Source organism: Rhopilema esculentum, chromosome 5 (genome assembly GCF_057945365.1).
Source record: "Rhopilema esculentum isolate cy_ngs chromosome 5, ASM5794536v1, whole genome shotgun sequence".
Lineage (NCBI taxonomy): Eukaryota > Metazoa > Cnidaria > Scyphozoa > Rhizostomeae > Rhizostomatidae > Rhopilema > Rhopilema esculentum.
In genome coordinates this window covers 3,665,243-3,682,542 of record NC_142819.1, presented here as the reverse complement: position 1 = coordinate 3,682,542, position 17,300 = coordinate 3,665,243, and the positions used below count along the sequence as shown (strand labels likewise).

General features: G+C 35.6%; 3 protein-coding genes across 3 annotated transcripts; 2 read left to right on the top strand and 1 right to left on the bottom strand.

The window, feature by feature from the left end:
• Positions 1-873: 873 nt before the first annotated feature.
• Positions 874-3,651, bottom strand: LOC135689506 (putative caffeoyl-CoA O-methyltransferase 2). The gene is made up of 2 exons (XM_065206752.2): positions 3,365-3,651; positions 874-1,493 (listed from the first exon to the last, which is right to left on the bottom strand). Exons 1-2 carry the CDS (start codon positions 3,562-3,564, stop codon positions 1,019-1,021), a joined length of 675 nt encoding a protein of 224 aa, XP_065062824.1. The 5' UTR covers positions 3,565-3,651; the 3' UTR covers positions 874-1,018.
• A 2,834-nt stretch (positions 3,652-6,485) lies between these two features.
• On the top strand, positions 6,486-11,170 carry LOC135689507 (protein IMPACT). The gene is made up of 2 exons (XM_065206753.2): positions 6,486-6,939; positions 7,113-11,170. Exons 1-2 carry the CDS (start codon positions 6,504-6,506, stop codon positions 7,694-7,696), a joined length of 1,020 nt encoding a protein of 339 aa, XP_065062825.2. The 5' UTR covers positions 6,486-6,503; the 3' UTR covers positions 7,697-11,170.
• Positions 11,171-11,581: 411 nt separating this feature from the next.
• On the top strand, positions 11,582-13,624 carry LOC135689509 (microsomal glutathione S-transferase 1). Its single transcript, XM_065206754.2, has 3 exons — positions 11,582-11,782; positions 12,360-12,448; positions 13,130-13,624. The coding sequence occupies exons 1-3, from the start codon at positions 11,663-11,665 to the stop codon at positions 13,374-13,376; spliced, it is 456 nt and encodes a 151-aa protein (XP_065062826.2). The 5' UTR covers positions 11,582-11,662; the 3' UTR covers positions 13,377-13,624.
• The last annotated feature ends 3,676 nt before the right edge of the window (positions 13,625-17,300 follow it).

The window sequence follows — 17,300 nt, the reverse complement described above, 5'->3', positions numbered from 1 at the left end:
CACAGACCCTGGGATCTTTAATTCACAACCCTAACCATGAACCATCCTCAGACTTCACATTGAACTGCTCACATTATGTGATACATACCAAAAACAAACAAGACTTTCAGGTTGGCATATCAATCCCTAAACTTTTGTCTTGAGCCCTGTGGCTGGTACAGATGTAGCCCTGTGGTTGGTACAGATGTAACACCAGTACAGGGGGTACCTGGGGTGTCAGTCAACTAATAAGAAATGAGTTGGACTATTAGCATAAAACATTTTAATTAAAAAAACTAGTTTATTTTTTGTTCTATATTCAGCTAAAGGATAAAAAATTCCTTTGAAGTGGTGGCCTTTTTTTCTGAATGAAAATCATCTTTTCAGTATTTATTTTTTCCTTAGCTGGTTTGAAAATGTATATATCATTTAAATGGAATTGCCAATTAGCCACCTTGTCATTTTTCATTTATTTGTCAATAAATGGACTGGTCTAAACAAATTATTTACCTAAATAATTGATTGCAGAATGACTGTCCTAAAAGCTAGTCATTCCTTCATTGTTTTCCTTATTTTTGAAAACAGAATTGATATAATTTGGGCATGTGTGTACCAGCCATGCCAAAAAACATGTCTTATAAAATAAGGCGCCTGTGTGGGAGAGAAATCTATCCAAAAAAGGGTTATAATAAAATTTTTAAGGGTTTTGGGAAATTTTTCTTGAAAACAAAATTATTTTTACCAAAGGCCTACATTAATTTGTGGAGTGATATGCTCCTTGTATCCAAGCATCAATTCCAAAGAGAATGTTTCCAATACAGCAATGTTTTAGGTAGTATTCTCAGATATGGTGACATAGGATAGATTTAAGTTAATAAAAGAAATACTACAAAGTTGTAATAAATTTATGTATGGCTCATTTATGCTAAAGACTACAAAGATTTGTGAACTCGCACAACTTCTAAATGGTGTCACATAATTAAAAAATCATTGTTATAGAATTTAAGGTGCATGTTTCTTTGAGTAAAATAAAAGCATGTCACTTTTTGCAAGCAAGATAGGTACCATCACCAACTGTTAAGAATGACACTTCCACCCTCTCATCTGCTTTAATCTTTTTGTTCAGGGTATCCAAAGCTTTTGTTTCCTCCTCAAATTCTGCTGGGTTGCCAGTAACTTTCCCATTCCACAGTGCATTATCAACTGCTATGATGCCGCCTTTCTTCAAAAGAACCAATCCTTTCTCATAATAATTATCATAGTTTGGCTTATCAGCATCAATGAAAACAAAATCAAATGTTCCTGCTTCACCTTCTGCAATCATCTTATCCAGTGACTCAACAGCAGGCCCAAACTTCACCTTAATTTTCTTGGCACATTCTTCAGGCCAAAACTCTTTACCATGGTTGATAAATGTTTCATTGATATCTAATGCTATTACTTCTCCATCATCTGGTATGGTAAGAGCAACACTGCAAGCATTATAACCAGTAAATGTACCGATTTCCAGGCACCTAAATAATAATAAAATATATATTAAGAACAGTAAAGAAAAAAACAATGAAAATTAAAAATCAAACCTTAAAGGTGGAAATTTATATCAATGTTTCAAGCTCCACTTGAAAACTACAGTTCTAAAGAAAAGAGCTTAAACAATAACAGAAAGATTTAGAGTTTGGCACCTGCTTAAGTTTAACTTCCTGTTTGGCTGCAATTGGGTGACCATTGGCATAATATTTCAGCTCAGTTGAACAACTGTACAACAACTCCTGCTTGCTTATTATCTGATACATATAGCAAACTAGCCTTTACGCATACTAAAGCTAAACATTCTTTATTATCAAATTTTCTTGATTATTCTTGATAATATTTCTTGTCAAATTTTCTATATTATCAATTACCTAAGGGGTTTAAATAATAAGTAATTCATGGAGGGTGTGACACTTACTTGGACTAAATCTTAATGAGGATGGACACAAGTAAATGTCAGCAAGGAGTGTATTTTTTCAGAAAATTTAAAGAAACAGGTGGGGAAAGGGTACCATTATACTGGATGTTTCATTGAAAGCAGCCCCTTCACTTTTCCAAACCAGTGGCTATGTTCTGATTTTTGCAGCCTATGGAGGAACCCTTTCATGTGCCTTCTACCCATACTCTGATTAACATGACTCTGTTTAACTAAGTAGCCTTGAATGCTGTACACTGTCAAATGCCTTGGCAATGTTAAAAAAGATAACATCTAATGCATTGCCATTATCTAGGGCCCTTGTCTAAGAAATCTACCAACAGTGTTACAAACAATCTTTTCTTTATGAATGCATGCTGACTGATTTGCATTATTCTTTTTATGTTATCTAGCAAAGCTTTTCTCGCAAATGATAAGAGAATTTAACACACACCTTATGTCAGTGACTAAGGCCCGTAATTTCCAGTTTTAGATCTTTTATAATTTTTGTATAGGAGTGATCTTTTGTATAGGAGTTTTTTTTACACAAAGATTAATTAATTTTATAAGAGGCTTAGGCAATATTCCACTGAAGATGCTCTCTGTGTGGATCAGGGAATTTTAATGTATTTAGTTCTGGGACATATAGAAATTTAGAACCAGAGTAAAAACTTTCATTTGATATGACATTTTTGGGCTGCCTGTAGATTTTTCTGATTTTCATCCCATAAGTTAAAGTTGAAAAACTTGTTGCTTTTTGGATATATTCAAAAATGACAAAACAACAGCAAGGCAGGGGGCAAAATCCCAAAAAGGGGCAAAACATAGCAAAATGAAGAAATTTGCATAATTTTGCCAGGGCAGGGGGGCTGCCCCTGCAGCCCTATGCTCCGAGATCACTGGAAACATTCAAATACCCCTGCCCCCCTGGAATAAAATTCAAGTTTTGAGTATACGCCCTATCTTGACTAAGCGCCTTTCTGTAGGGCGAAGGTGCGCCGGACAGGTCGTTTTACTGTTGCTTTGCCCACGCTTATAGCCTTGGGTGTTCCCCAAAGGGCGTCTGTGATGGTCTGCAACGCCTTATGGTTTGCCTTGGGTGTGCGTCTGCGATGGGCTGCAAGGCTTTATCCAATATCCCCTTGATATCACTATATGATGCAAGATTCGTCGTGGACATTGTTCAAGGCCCTGTGAGCTTCATTTCCAAATCTTTAAGGGCTTCCAAGCAAACATATCTAATCCATTTAGATTTTGCTTTTGGTGTTCATATGTCTGCCGGTAGGGCAAGTGAAATCAGTCCAGTAAAATAAGTCGTTTTCAAGTTAAATTGTTACCAAAGTACTTCATTAATCAGTTGTACAATCGTTAATTGTCTAAATAAAATTGGTCATTGAATCATTCGGTGACTCAATAACTTATCGAATTAGTTATACTAACCTTTTAGCTCCTGATACTTTGAGCAAAAACCGTAGGAACTGTGCCTCCATAGGATCAACCAACATCCTATACTTTTTACCTAACTTCTTTGTTTCTTCTTGCAATCGCTCGAGCGCTTCCACTTTTCTGAAAGAATGTTCTTTCACATAAATGTTAAGTGGGTCTTTTTCTTGAGACAAATACGATTTAGGATCGGCCATTTTTGTGTGTTTCAGTGTATGGTAACTGGTAACCTTCCCTTACTGGCAGCAGATGGATGCAAATGCATGCAATGCACAGATAGAAGCAGCAATGCAAGCAGTTGATTTCGGGGGGTCATGTTTCTTGGAATTTAGCAGTTCCGGTTTTCCAGACGTTTCAGTTGTAGGTGCAAAGTCCCATTTTTCTTTATTTTTCAAGTGACAGAATAGGGAGAAAATGAAATAAATATGGATACGATTAGTAAAAAATTTATTTGACGAAAAACGCTGTGAAAAGGGCTCATAGCCTATTCCAAGGGAATACGCTGCGGGGGCAAGCCTTTATTTATATAAGGACAAGGACAATACACTATTGTTTAGAACTATTGAAAGTCATTGGGGCTGCAGGGGCAATCACCCCTAGTTAGTGTGTTCACAAAAGCCATGAAAAGATTATTTTTTAATTACACGGAGGGTTTTAAATTGTTCCTTAATTAAGTTTTTCTGAAGTTTTGGATCAGGTTTCAATACAATTTCCTGCCCAGACACCATACAACACTCGGCATAATAGAAATATTTTACAATAGAATACTAGTTTACTGATCGAGGTTGAAAACTGTTTCGGAATTTTTACCATAGGTGTTTTGTTCTCCAAATGATACCAAACGCCCCCCGGCCTGCCTAACGCTCGAGACTGCATGTGATGCAATCCACACAGCATGCCCCAAAAACCTGCTTTGTCATCGTTACCTAGCTTACATATTGCATCAAGAAACGAAACAAAGCAACAAAAATCGGCAAAAAACTGCACAATAGTCGGCACTAGATCATAGTCAGCTAACGTACATGACGTCATACATCTTTGAAACCGAGGACTAAGTGTAATGGCGGAACTCGCCTGTGGTCTGCTGTGGCATCAACAGGCCCATGTATCCCTACAAAACAGTTAAGTGTTTTAGGCAAATGCAGGAAAACGACCGCAGGAGATCATTCTGTAGTTGTTTAATCTACAGGGACGTGTTTGCCAGATTTTCTGCTTACTTCGTTCGGGGAATTTGCTGCTAAAGCTGGAGTTTAACTTTTTCTCCAAGGGTTTCAATTCATAGCACACACAAACAAAGAAAAATGGAAAAAAGTGTCTATTCTACTCGAAAGCATTAAATAGGCCATTTGAAGCACTTTCTTACAGTTGAATCTAAAGAACTCGTTTTAGTGCGTGTGCAGCTACGAAAACTCTCTCTTACGTTTTCGCTTGAGTTAGAGTAACTACCATTGATAATTATGTATGAAGCCGTTGTTAAAATTTCAGATAACTGGTTTTGCCGCATAAGAACATTATCAAGCGTTTTAAAGAGTGTTCCCCCAACAAAATTTGCTATAATCAAGCCTAAAGGCCCTTTTAGAAGCATTGCGTCAGTCTTCATTTTCCATAGTTTAGTGTTCAGAACATTGACTGAGCTGAGGTATTGGCAGTTGACATAGGAACCAAAGTGCTGAAATTAAAGTCGTCTCTGATTGGTTTGAATCGTCTATTTATTGATCAAGACTGCCTTTAAGCCCCTCAATATTTTTGCTGATTGCTGAGGGTTTGTAGTAGATGCAATAGAAGCTGAAAAAATTTGACACAGTTGACCATTCCATACTATTACGTAAACTCGAATATTATGACACTAGAGGAATTCCCTTGTAGTGGTTCAACTCCTACTTAAATGTGACACCCCAAAGAGTTTATGTAGGCGGTGAGCTCTCTAACGACTTGGATGTTAAGTATGGCGTGCCTCAAGGTAGCGTTTTGGGCCCCCTGCCATATATAAATGAATGACATACCAGAAGCATCTAAAATTCTAAATTTTTATCTATTTCCAGATGATACCAGTTTGTTGTATTCACATATTAACTTACCTTAGAATAATAATACCTTACAAGAAACATTATGTACTGAATTGAATAATATTCCTGACTTGCTTGCTGCTAAGTTAACCCTAAACACAAGTAAATCTCACTTTTTGATTATCAAGCCACGTCATAAGAAGACACCTAAAACTATTATATAAATGGTGAACAGTTAAAAATAACAGATTATGCTAACAGATCACATTCTACAACATTAATGTCTCTGACAGTGTACCTGCTATTGAATCTAAGGTAATGCTTTAAAGTTAATTCCTCAAATAAGGAAATTTTCACCTCAAGCATCATGAAAAAAATTAAAGGCCACATCATTAACGAAAAGAAGCTACGGACCTATGCGCTATTCAAATCCACTTTTACGTTTGAAAAGTTTCTTGATATTATTCCAGATTTTAAAACAAGAAACATGCTTTGTAGATGAAGACTTAGCTAGTTCTCACAACTTGCATATTGAGACTGGCCTGGCAGGATTCGATCTCCATCCACGGTATGGAAGACAAATTTCATTACTCTGAAGAAAGGAATGAACTGTTGGTGAAAATTGAAGAGAGGTATCCTTATATATAAAATCTTAGTCATGAAAACAAGTTTGTTTGGATGATGACTCAAGAAGATAATGATTTGATTCAAATTCTTGTGGTAACAGTAAGGCGAGCATTCCAAAAGCGTGACATTTATCAGACCTTTGAAAAAATGTGCTGATCAGTTTGCTGTTGTATATTTAAGTTGTCAAAATTTTTGTAGCCATTTGAAGTAATATTTTAGATGTAGCAATTTTAATTAACCGTTTAAAATTATGACGTTGTGTTTTGTTGTAGTAGATTAAGAGCTATTTCGGCCTATACATCTATTACTATTATGTGAAAACCCTTGGATTAATCCCTGCCCCATCCTAAGCATCCTTGTCATAAAGATATATGGGTGCCCCTTGGGGCCAGCACAGCATGAGTGCTAGACACTTTACAAGATCTACCCACTGTCATCGTGTATTTCATTTCATCCAGTTTGATCAACAACAACAACAACATGGAACTGCAAGTCAAAATAATATGGCTGACAGTCCAACACAGACTGAGTTGGAGGAAGTTCGAAAAGAAGAGATCGTCGCTCTCTCGAGTATCTACGAAGATGACTTTACATTTATTAATGAAGAAAGCGAGTCTTTTGAAATCAGAATTACATGTGAGGATGATTTTTGGTGGTCGTTAACCTTGAAACTTTCGCTGACATTAGGTTATCCTCAAACCGAGCCTCCAATTCTTGAAGTGTTTGGAGAATGTCTGACAAACGATTGCATTCAAAAAATGTATAGCGAGCTAGCAGATATATGGCTAGAAAATATTGGCACCTCTGTAGTTTATTTGTGGGTCGAGAAATGTAGGGAGATGCTATTTGATGCGAAGACTGTTTTTGGTTTGAGCGAATCTGCATCAGCAGAAAGTGACAAAATCAGAACCACAACTGTGGATGATAACTATATGCCAGGTATGAAATGACATTGAAAACCCAATGTGAAATTTTTAATAGTATCATATTTAGATAGATAATTAAAACAACAACAGAATCCATCATATAGGCTTTTAACTTCTAAAAATACTTAATGATGATACCAAGAAAGCTAGTAATAAAGTAAAGCCAATAAGATCTATTTTTTCTAGAGGTTACAAGAAATGATGATGTTGAATTGAGCCCAAATGAAGACTTCATCTTGCAACAAGCCAATACAAAGGAGCCAAAAACACATGGAAACTGGAAGAAAAAAGATAATGATGGTTCGCAATTTCCTGAAATTATTTCTGGTGAGCCAATGGTTGACAGAAAAAGTACATTTCAAGCTCATATTGCCAATGTATTTACAGAAGACCAAGTCAAAGCAGTAATTAGTCATTTGAAGGATAACAGGAAGATTGCTAGAGCTTCACACAATATCATGGCATATCGAATTGAGACATCAAGAAAAGACCATTTTCTTCATGACTGTGATGATGATGGAGAAAATGAAGCTGGTAGTAGACTCATGCACCTACTTGAGATTTTAAATGCTAAGAATATTGTTGTCATTGTTAGCCGGTGGTATGGTGGCATTCTTTTAGGGCCTGATAGGTTTAAACATATTAATAACTGTGCTCGGGAACTTATTGTTAGCAGTGGCATTGCTAATTCAGCCAGTGAACTGAAGGGTAGTTCTGTAGATGCTAAGAAACCAAGCAAAGGAAAGTCAAGGAAAGCAAACAAGCATTAACATCTAAAAAATCTGTGTATTTTAATGGATAGAGATTCATCTATTTTCATAAATTTCTATTAATGTTTACATAAAATAAGATAGCATTCATTTTCAAATATAAATTTTGGCAATTTTTTAGTAGTAGGTATTTGGTTTTGAAATTAAGGGGAGAAATTTCTAAAACTTTTAGATTTGGAAATATAATTCATTATAATTTAGACCAGTTTGAAACTCATAAAATGGAAATTTTATGAATGATATAACAGGAAAATATTTAAGCAAAAGTTTTTGACTAATTTTTTCAAACAACTTTTTTGAAACAACTTTTTCTAGACAAAGATTCATAATATATATTGGAATAAAAATTTGGAATCATATACCAATAAATTAAAGAAAATTATATAGCATACAATACTCTGTTTTTCAATCATTTTAGAATCTGGCTATTGCTGAATAATCAATATAATACCAAACAAAAATTTTGCTTGTGAAACCTTTATCAGCTTCAAACTAGTATCTTATTGTCAATCAATGTTCAATTTTTTGATTGTACATCTTTTTGCTATTTTTCCTGCTGTTTTTCTTTGTTCTGTAAGATATTTGAAATTCAAGTTTGCTAATAGGATATATTCTTATTTGGACACCCCAACTGTGATACAGGGAAAATGTTTTAAGATTATGAAAAGTGAAAGGATGATAGAATTTGCTATCTTAAAGGGAACAATGAAACATGAACAGTTTTATTTCATAAAAAGGGTCAGTTTGATTTTACTAACTTATTTAGGTATATTTTTATTTCTTGTCTATCATTTTCGTCAGTTCAGTAGATAACTTTATATATCTTTGCAATGCCTGCATTTAGGATGGGTAAACATGGTCTACTGAAATTATTCGAGACAAAGAAGATGCACATTTCTGTTCAGGGAGTAAAATTCTCTCAATAAATCCAGGGTGTATTTCATGTCAACTGTACACCTAAGGTCCACCGGGGCATTGGTTTAGGCACGCCGAATATATGAGCAGTTAGTAAAAAACTAAATATTGTACGCCAGGCAAGAAAACTAATTAACAGAGAAAACTGTTGTGTATGAGTCTTTGGTTTATTCTTTTTCAAGTAAACTATGTACGTGGCTTCATGTTTAGCACCCCAACTAACAAATTTTACTTATGCCAAAAAATTTTTTTATTAGTTTGCACTCAAAACGCCGAAGAAAAAGCGAGATGTGTACGAAAACGCGAATTAAAATGGAATTCGTTACTTTATGAGGCACCATAGACCCCGGCTTTTTCCTTGGAAGTTAAACAAAAATTTAAAAGGATTTATCGCATTATTCTTTTCTTCTATTTCTATTTTCTTACATTCTTTTTATTCTCTTAAAAACACTTTTTTCAAAAAAGGGGATGGCTGAAGCCCCCCAGTCCACCATCTGGCGCCGCCCATGTCTGCTACTACCTCTGTCCGAGCCTGATCTCAGGCTAACTTCCTCTGTATGCGTCAATTCATCTGTTTCTTTCAACGCAAATTGAAGACAGCAAAACTTGTTGACTTCAACTTCAACTTCAACATTTCATTATCAGTATATTTTAAATAATTACAAGGGATACGATAGTGCTAACATAAACGGTTAGATGATTTAAAAAGCATATTTTACATGAAATTGTCAGCAAGAAAAAATTAAATACTGAAGGACACGTAAAAATAACTCAGAGGAGCTTTCGAGCTACGCGCCCTTTTGTGTTTCTACAGGTTACATTGTATATATTTAAAGAACAGATTCAAGGAAAAACATGTATGTGAAGTTGTGTCATTAACGAAAACAGCAAGAATATATAATAAAGGAAACAACTTAAAGAAAGTAAAAAATAAAAATTGATATAAAAAGAAAAGAAAGTAGAGAACTTAAAGAGAAGGGGAGTGCAATTCAAAAGTTGATCGTAAGATGCCATTTGAAGGCCTATTAACTTTTTTGGAGATATATTTTTAAGTGCTTATTAAACGTTTGTTTATTTTTTTTATTACGCGATTCAAGAGGAAGAGAATTCCAGAATTTAACACCCTGATAAGAAATAAATTTTAGACGATAGTCAGTAGCCTCAAAAGGAAGGGAAAACAAGTCCAAAGAGGATTGACGGATATTGTGATAGTGTACATCACTGCTTTTTTTAACAGGCTACTGAAGAGAGAAGGAATGTTCTTTGAGTTAATGTCAAACATGAATTTTCCTAGTTCGCATTTGTATGTATTATCAAAATCAAGCAAATTAAGTTTTTCAAAGATTGGTTTCGAATGATCGCTTTTTTTGCCAAAGTTATTGTCCTCACTGCTTTGCGTAGGGAGATTCGAATAGGTTCTAAATTTGAGGAGTAGGCACTTCCCAAGCACGTAAGCCCATAATTAACATGGGGTATGATTAGTGCGTTATATAAGTTTTTGAGCGTATTTTGTGGTATGTAGTGTCGCAGTTTTGAGAGTAGTCCAATGCTCTTACATAATTTTAGTTTAACTTGTTTTGTATGTTCTTTCCAATTTATTTGAGAGTCTATAATTACTCCAAGATATTTAGTATATTCTTTTTGGATAATATTTTGATTATTGATTTTGAGACAAATCGGTTGATTTCTTTTTTTGTTTTTCGAGTGAATTAAGAGAAAATTTGATTTAGATACATTTAGCGATAATTTATTTGCAGCAAGCCAATGTGATACTTTAGTCAGCTCATGGTTAATAATTGATTCCATTTCCTTGAAATTCTTATGTGAAAAGACAATGCTGGTATCATCCGCAAACAGATGAAAGTTTAAGATTTTAGAGGCTTTAGCAATATCGTTAATATAAAGTAAAAATAAGAGGGGTCCAAGGACGCTACCTTGTGGTACACCATGAGAAATATTGCAGCTGTTTGATAATTGACCACTAACACACGCGCGTTGTCTTCGGTTTCTTAGATAATATTCGAACCAGGCATGCGGTACACCTCTTACTCCATAGTGATCTATATAGATAGGAGTATGTCATGATTGACAGTGTCGAAAGCTTTCGAAAAATCAAGTAGAATGCAGCAAGTGAATGAGTTTTGTTCAATGTTATTTGTGAAACTGTTATAAATATCAAGAAGGGCAAGTGATGTGGACTTATTTTTTTGAAAGCAAAAGTTGATGAAGCCCCGTATGCCGGGGCGAAATATTAGCCTTTACTGATTTAGGTGTATTTATTGTTGTTTATTCTCGGCGTATTGCGGTGTTTCATATTTGCTACATATAATCTAAGCCGAAATAACAGCAAAGAGGCTGCCCGCCCATTGTCTTTGTGGTTTTCTGGCAACCATGGCAACTGCAGCAAAACTTTTGTTTTCCTTTGTTCTTTTTTCCAGAAATTCTAAAGCCGGGTGTCATTTTTAGCTTTTTTCTACAGCCGGTTCACCAAAACAATCTTAGGAGTGCACACCCCCGTCGTTTTGGTATCCAAGTACCCCCCCCCCCCCCGGGAGTTCCAGCTGTTTTGCATATCATTTTATTTAGCACGTCAAATAACGCCAGGAAAAAGGTTTCAGTTTTATAACTTGCAAAGTTAGAACGGCTTAGTGCATTATTTTAAAAAAAATTTCCTGGTACAATTTACCTACATTGATCGTTTTATACCTAAAAGATGTCTGTGAACCATTACTCCAGTCCAAAAATAGCTTTTGGGGGCATTTTTGTATTTACATATTCTCATAGAAAAAGTGTACAGAGCTTTGCTCTTTCTCAGTATGAACACAAATACTATAAAAAATGAATCAAAACTTTTGTTTTTATACATAACCCCAAAATGTCGAATGCATCGAATGCATCGAAAAATACCCCCCGGAAAAATTTATCTTTGGCGCATCTTCCTTCGCAGCGACGTGACGCCGTCGTTATTCTTTATTCAGTCTTTTGCAGTTTGGAACTTTGGAACGGAAGCAAATTGTGTTGCAGAAGCAAATATACCTCGGCTTGTTCATCATGATTCCTCAATCTTTGAACAGCGAACTTTTTGCAACTTACATATTTTATGCATCTGTTTTGGTTTTCAAAACTCTTTTCATGAGCATATGGACAGCAAGACACAGAATTGCCAAGAAGGTGGGTGAACATTCCAAGCATTTTGATTTTAGCATTGTAACAACATTCTTCAAGATGAATAACTTTACGCCGAAAATTATCTTACCTCTGCCGCAGAAAATACGAACTATTACTGCTATGTTTGATTATTGTGATTTGAAATTTAAAATGCACCTGCAAGCAATCAAGCACTACCCTCTAGAAAGGTCTTTAACTTCCCCTGTCTTTGCCAGAAAATGGCTCTCGCTCTCAAAAGATCCAATAGCTCGAGAGGGATCATGGAAATAATTAAAAGCGATATTGCAATTATGAATCTTAAAGGCGATGTTTGTTTCAGGCGCAAATTGAACGATTTTATTTTTTTATAATTTTTCAAGTTCAGAGAGGGGCGGGTAAACACAATGCTGTGTCATCGTGACGCGGTAGAATTTCCAAAACAGAAAATACGCTCGGGCGGGGAGGGGGCGTTTTGGATGGTCGCATGTATGGGACCTCTGCTGTTGAAAGATTCAATATAATTTCAAGGTTTGAAACAAAGGGAAATGTTTTTTAAAAGTACGATTGCTGTTGTACGATTGATAAATTTATTCTGTTTCAGATATTTCCAACAAGTGAAGACTATAAGGTGGAAAAGGGACACAAACCACCTACAAAATTTACAGATGATGATATAGAAAGAGTGAGAAGGTAAGTCCCATTCATAAGCACATCAGTTGTTGGACAGAAGCAAATAAAGTTTTCTTGCCTTCGCTAACCCAGGAAGCTGACCCTGTACTTCTTTATAGGGATGTATTCTTGTGTTTGAGATGTATAATTGCTTGTCAAATTTTAGGTTGTGAAAAATTCTAGAGAATTTTACAGTAGATAAACTAGAATTACAAGTACATGGAGTTTTAAGCAAATGATTGAATATGAATAATTTTAAAGATATGCTTTTCTTAGTTGTATTCTCATTTTGCTATGTCCTTGGGTCTAATTTCTCAGTTCCTCAGGAATTTGGAGGAGGTTTAAATGACGCTACCCCCTCCCCCATTTAGTTTCTTTAAATCAGTCAAAACCATACACTATTTCAATTGCTCATGGTCTACAAAGCATGCTGAATGCAGTTTCCATATGGAAATAGGGGGTTTATCCATGAAAATTTTCTTAGACATTCGCATCTATATGTAGCAGAAATTGGTTTGTCTTTGTGTAAAGTAGTAAAAGTAATTTAAGCTTTTTGAATGCAGCTTCTTCAGACCGAACCTTTGAAGGTTAGAGAATAAAACAGTTTGAGTTTATCTTTAAAACTGCATTAACTGAACTAAGTAGGAAGAAAGATTGCAGTTTCTGTCTCTGAACATCTAAACCTTTGCTCTTACTTTTTAGAGCCCACTTGAATGACTTGGAGAACATTCTGCCATTCCTCATTTGTGCACTACTGTTTGTGATCACAGACCCAGACATTGTCATTGCCAAATGGTTTTTCCGTATCTTCACTGCTGGTCGAATCCTACATACACTTGGGTACTTGAATGCCATCCATGGGCTTCGAGGTGCTGGCTTTCTTAGCTCAATGGCTGTAAACATGGCCATGACTGTCATGGTGATATACAAATCATTTGGAAACTTTTGATCAACAGATAAGAAGAAACCTTGTATTACGGAACTCTCATAAATAATCTGATTTTGATTTGTCTCAGCAAATTTTTTAAGTATTTTGCTTCAATTTACTCTGTAGAACTTTTACTCCTTGGATTTTGCTGTTATATAGAGTAAAAGTTATTAGCATAAACTCACTCAGGAGAAGATTCTTTTATGTAGCTTTCTTGACATTTGCCAATGTAAAGTTTGTAGTGATTCAGACAAAAAAAGGCTACTTTATTCTGGAGTATCTTTCTATTTCAGTTTCTTTGTAAAATTCTGGCAGAATTGTTGCTTTTCTGTGTTCCTGTAAGTGTAAGGAACAAGCATGTGACAAGCAACTCGCCTACAAGCATATGAAAAGCAAAATAAAATTACCCAATATTTTGTGCAGTCTTATCATTTGGCTACCAAATATTTGCATACTCAAATTTTTATGCAAAATCGTCACATTATACTATTATCTCAAGATGTTTCATTGAGTGGTAGGTCCTTGTTTATCCTATAAGCAGCAGTATAGCCAGACCCCAAAAATATGGATCAAAAGTCTTCCCTCAATTTCATTTTGAGGTACAGACATGATTTGAAGTATTAGCTTTCTATAAACTTTGATCAAGTAAGACAAATGCTAACATTTTAGTTTTTAATCTAAATCAAAATGAAAGATTAAGGGTCCATTTCCACTCTCTGTTTTTCTACAAAAACAAATAAAAATTTACCCATTTTTATTCAAGTGCATTGAGGCAAGCAAAAGCGATCAAAAAAAGAAGTTTCTCTAAAATGTTGCCATAGCAACAAAGGGAAATGAAGACAACACAAACGGTTGGCAAAAGAAAACTCTTCACCCCTCCCCCATCTTTTCATAAATTGAAAGAGACTTTTTGGAAAATCGTGGTTTGAATCTTTATTGTGCTCTTGCCCTCTTCGTTTTCCAATTTACCTTAGCGCCCCTGCCCTGTGAAAAGCCGTTTAAGTTGCTATCAATGCAATTTCTATTTTCTACAGCAAATTCAATGCCTGGGTGCATATGTGCAAAAGCTACGAAAAAACTTAAAAGAGACCGTGTCAAGGTCGTAGCATCTGCCGTTTTGGGAGCCAATACCACAAAGGTCTAGTTGAGTTTTTCAGCAAAACATTTTTAAGCACATGAATAAAAGGCATAATTAAGGTTCACAAATCGTGAAATGTTGAACTTCTGAAAGCAGCTTGGGTACGTACGTAGCCGGCCTCCCTCCCTGGTCGCTTTACCCTGGCTTTATTCCAGAAAATTTTCTAATATTTTAAATTGCAAGTAGAAATGCTATGAAAGCTTTGTGTCTATGCAACGAAGACATGCATATAGAGAATCCATAAATATAGAGAGTTATTTATAGTATCTGGGGAGCCACAAGCTTCCTGTGACTTCTTGGGAAGGGATGTTTGGAATCGAACCTATACCGCCTATACAAAAGGTTTGATTTGCTTCCTGCTATTCTATCACGGGAACATACGGATAAAGGATAACCATTCATCTGTTTATATTTCAGACAAGCTAAATTTTTCCGAATTTTCACAAGAAACAAGCATGACGTCAATGTTTAGTTTCAAGGTGTCATGTCATTTCCCTTGCGTTAATATCAAGAAATGTCATAGCTGTCAAGGCTCTTATTAACTAACAAATAAATGGTGACTGAGAACCCCCTAGCCATTCGGGGTTTAAGAGCAAAAATAAGATGCTTTGTTGCTTCGAGGGCTTTCTGCTTGGTTTGGAAGAAAGCAATTTGAATCATGTTATGGAACTTTGGTCCAAAGTATTTCCTGCGGTGTATGGTGTATGACAAGGGCCTTTTTTCTCTCCATTGATATTCACCTGCTTATGAAATGTTAACATATAATTCTGTTCTGTACGTCATTGCTTGAACCTGTGATTTTGTCGAATACAAATGGTAGTAAAGTTGCTAAAGAGAAGCGCTTGATTTGAGCACTATGTCATCAAGATGAACAATATTCTGTGACCACCTTAATTCCAAGTCGCAAACGCTTGCAATGCAAAGCATTTAGAAGCAGAATAACACGAGCAAGTCATTATCATGTAAAATACAACCATTCATCATCTTATCGTTATTTATGACATTCTCGGGACTTCCTACTGCTCAGGAAGAATATAGTTGAGATCTAGAATTTGAAAAGTTGCAGAAACCTATGTATTGCTTTAAACAATTCTGAGTAATTCAGAAATAGCTTGCATTTTACCCCTCTCCTCTATGTCATGGTATTACATGTATTACAGAAGCCCATATTTTTGAAGAAATTCTTACAGATACCTATATTTTTGGTTTATCAATTTAGGAAAATGTTAAAAACAAGAAAGTTCGTATCTATTTAATACAATTTGTGCCTATATTGCGAAAGGGCAAAGCTAAGCTCGCTAAATTTCATGGGGGTTTGGGTTTGCCAATCGATATTGATCGTCTTAAAAGAAAACGTAGTTTAAGTAAGGGACCATGGAGCATTTAATGGATTGGGGGGCTAAAAAGATGGGCCCAACAGTCAATTTGGGGGCTAAAAAGAAGGGCTCATCAGTCAATTTTTTGGGTGGGGGGGGGGGCTAAAAAAAGGCTCGAAAGTCAACATGCTTAAAGCCTAAAATAAGTCCGGATTTTGAGTCTGCTTTCCTTATGTTATCAGATGATGCTTTGACTGGTGTTAAAACCTGGCTTTTAGATACCAAGGAACTGATCTCATTCTACAACATTAATGTCTCTGATAGTGTGGCTGCTATCAAATCTAAGGTAATGCTTCACTTCACTTCAAACATCATGGAAAAAATTAAAGGCCACATCATTAACGAAAAGAAGCTACGGACCTATGCTTTTTTCAAAGCAACTTTTACGTTTGAAAAGTATCTTGATATTATGTCAGATTTTAAAGCAAGATGCATGCTATTTAGATTAAGACTTAGTTCTCAGAACCTGCATTTTTTATTCAGGCAGATATGGCAACAAGCCTACCCCCAAGGATGAAAGAATCTGCAGATACTGCGATTCGATCTCCAACCACGCAATTGAAGACGAATTTCATTTTGTAATCGTTTGCCCCCTTTACCCTGAAGAAAGGAATGAACTGTTGGTGAAAACTGCAGAGAGGTATCCTTATATAAAAAATATTAGTCATGAAAACAAGTTTATTTGGATGATGAGTCAAGAAGATGATGATTTGATTCGAATTATTGCGATAACGGTAAGGCGAGCCTTCCATAAGCGTGACATTTATCAGACCTTTGAAAAAATGTGCTGATCAGTTTGCTGTTGTATATTTAAGTTGTTATAATTTTTGTAGACTTTGTAGAAATGTTTCAGATGTAGCAATTTTAATTAACCGTTTAAAATTAGGACTCTTAGGAAAAATTAGGATTAGGATTAGGAGATGTAGCGTTTTGTTTTTTTGTAGTAGATTAAGGGCCATTTCGACCTATAAATCTATTATCATATAAAAAATGAGATAATTCAGTTTATGGATTTGATACATTTTAGGAGTAAATTCTAGGTTCGAGTCCTCTCAGCTCACCGCCCTTTCTTCGCTGGTGTTTAGTTCAGGGCTGTAAATCCCGGGGGGGGGGGCGGGGGGGAAGTGGACTTCCAAATCTGGAGCAAAACCATTTTGTTTCAGAAATTACCGTTATTTCCCTTTAAATAATGGAATCGATGTTAGCTAGGTTAGAACCAAACTAAGTTTGTCTGTTTTATTGCAACAAAATTAAACCATTATGTCATGGTGTCAAGCTCAAGTTAGCTGATGTTGATGACCGTTGTTTATGTAAGCAGAGTGGTGTCAAGTCGGTGATTTTTTCCAAGGGGCGAGTTATCCAAAATATCTTATCCATCCCTTGAATATTTCTCAAAAGACTATGAAAGAAAATAATCGTATAAGTCATCAT

What these genes read in the sequence shown, in the direction of transcription:
- LOC135689507 (XM_065206753.2), top strand. Translation starts at nt 6,504, where the DNA reads ATGGCTGACAGTCCAACACAGACTGAGTTGGAGGAAGTTCGAAAAGAA. An exon ending in GGATGATAACTATATGCCAG is followed by an intron (nt 6,940 to 7,112) that starts GTATGAAATGAC and finishes TATTTTTTCTAG; the next exon opens with AGGTTACAAGAAATGATGAT.
- LOC135689506 (XM_065206752.2), bottom strand. Translation starts at nt 3,564, where the DNA reads ATGGCCGATCCTAAATCGTATTTGTCTCAAGAAAAAGACCCACTTAAC. An exon ending in AAAGTATCAGGAGCTAAAAG is followed by an intron (nt 1,494 to 3,364) that starts GTTAGTATAACT and finishes ATTATTATTTAG; the next exon opens with GTGCCTGGAAATCGGTACAT.
- LOC135689509 (XM_065206754.2), top strand. Translation starts at nt 11,663, where the DNA reads ATGATTCCTCAATCTTTGAACAGCGAACTTTTTGCAACTTACATATTT. An exon ending in GACACAGAATTGCCAAGAAG is followed by an intron (nt 11,783 to 12,359) that starts GTGGGTGAACAT and finishes ATTCTGTTTCAG; the next exon opens with ATATTTCCAACAAGTGAAGA. An exon ending in GATATAGAAAGAGTGAGAAG is followed by an intron (nt 12,449 to 13,129) that starts GTAAGTCCCATT and finishes CTTACTTTTTAG; the next exon opens with AGCCCACTTGAATGACTTGG.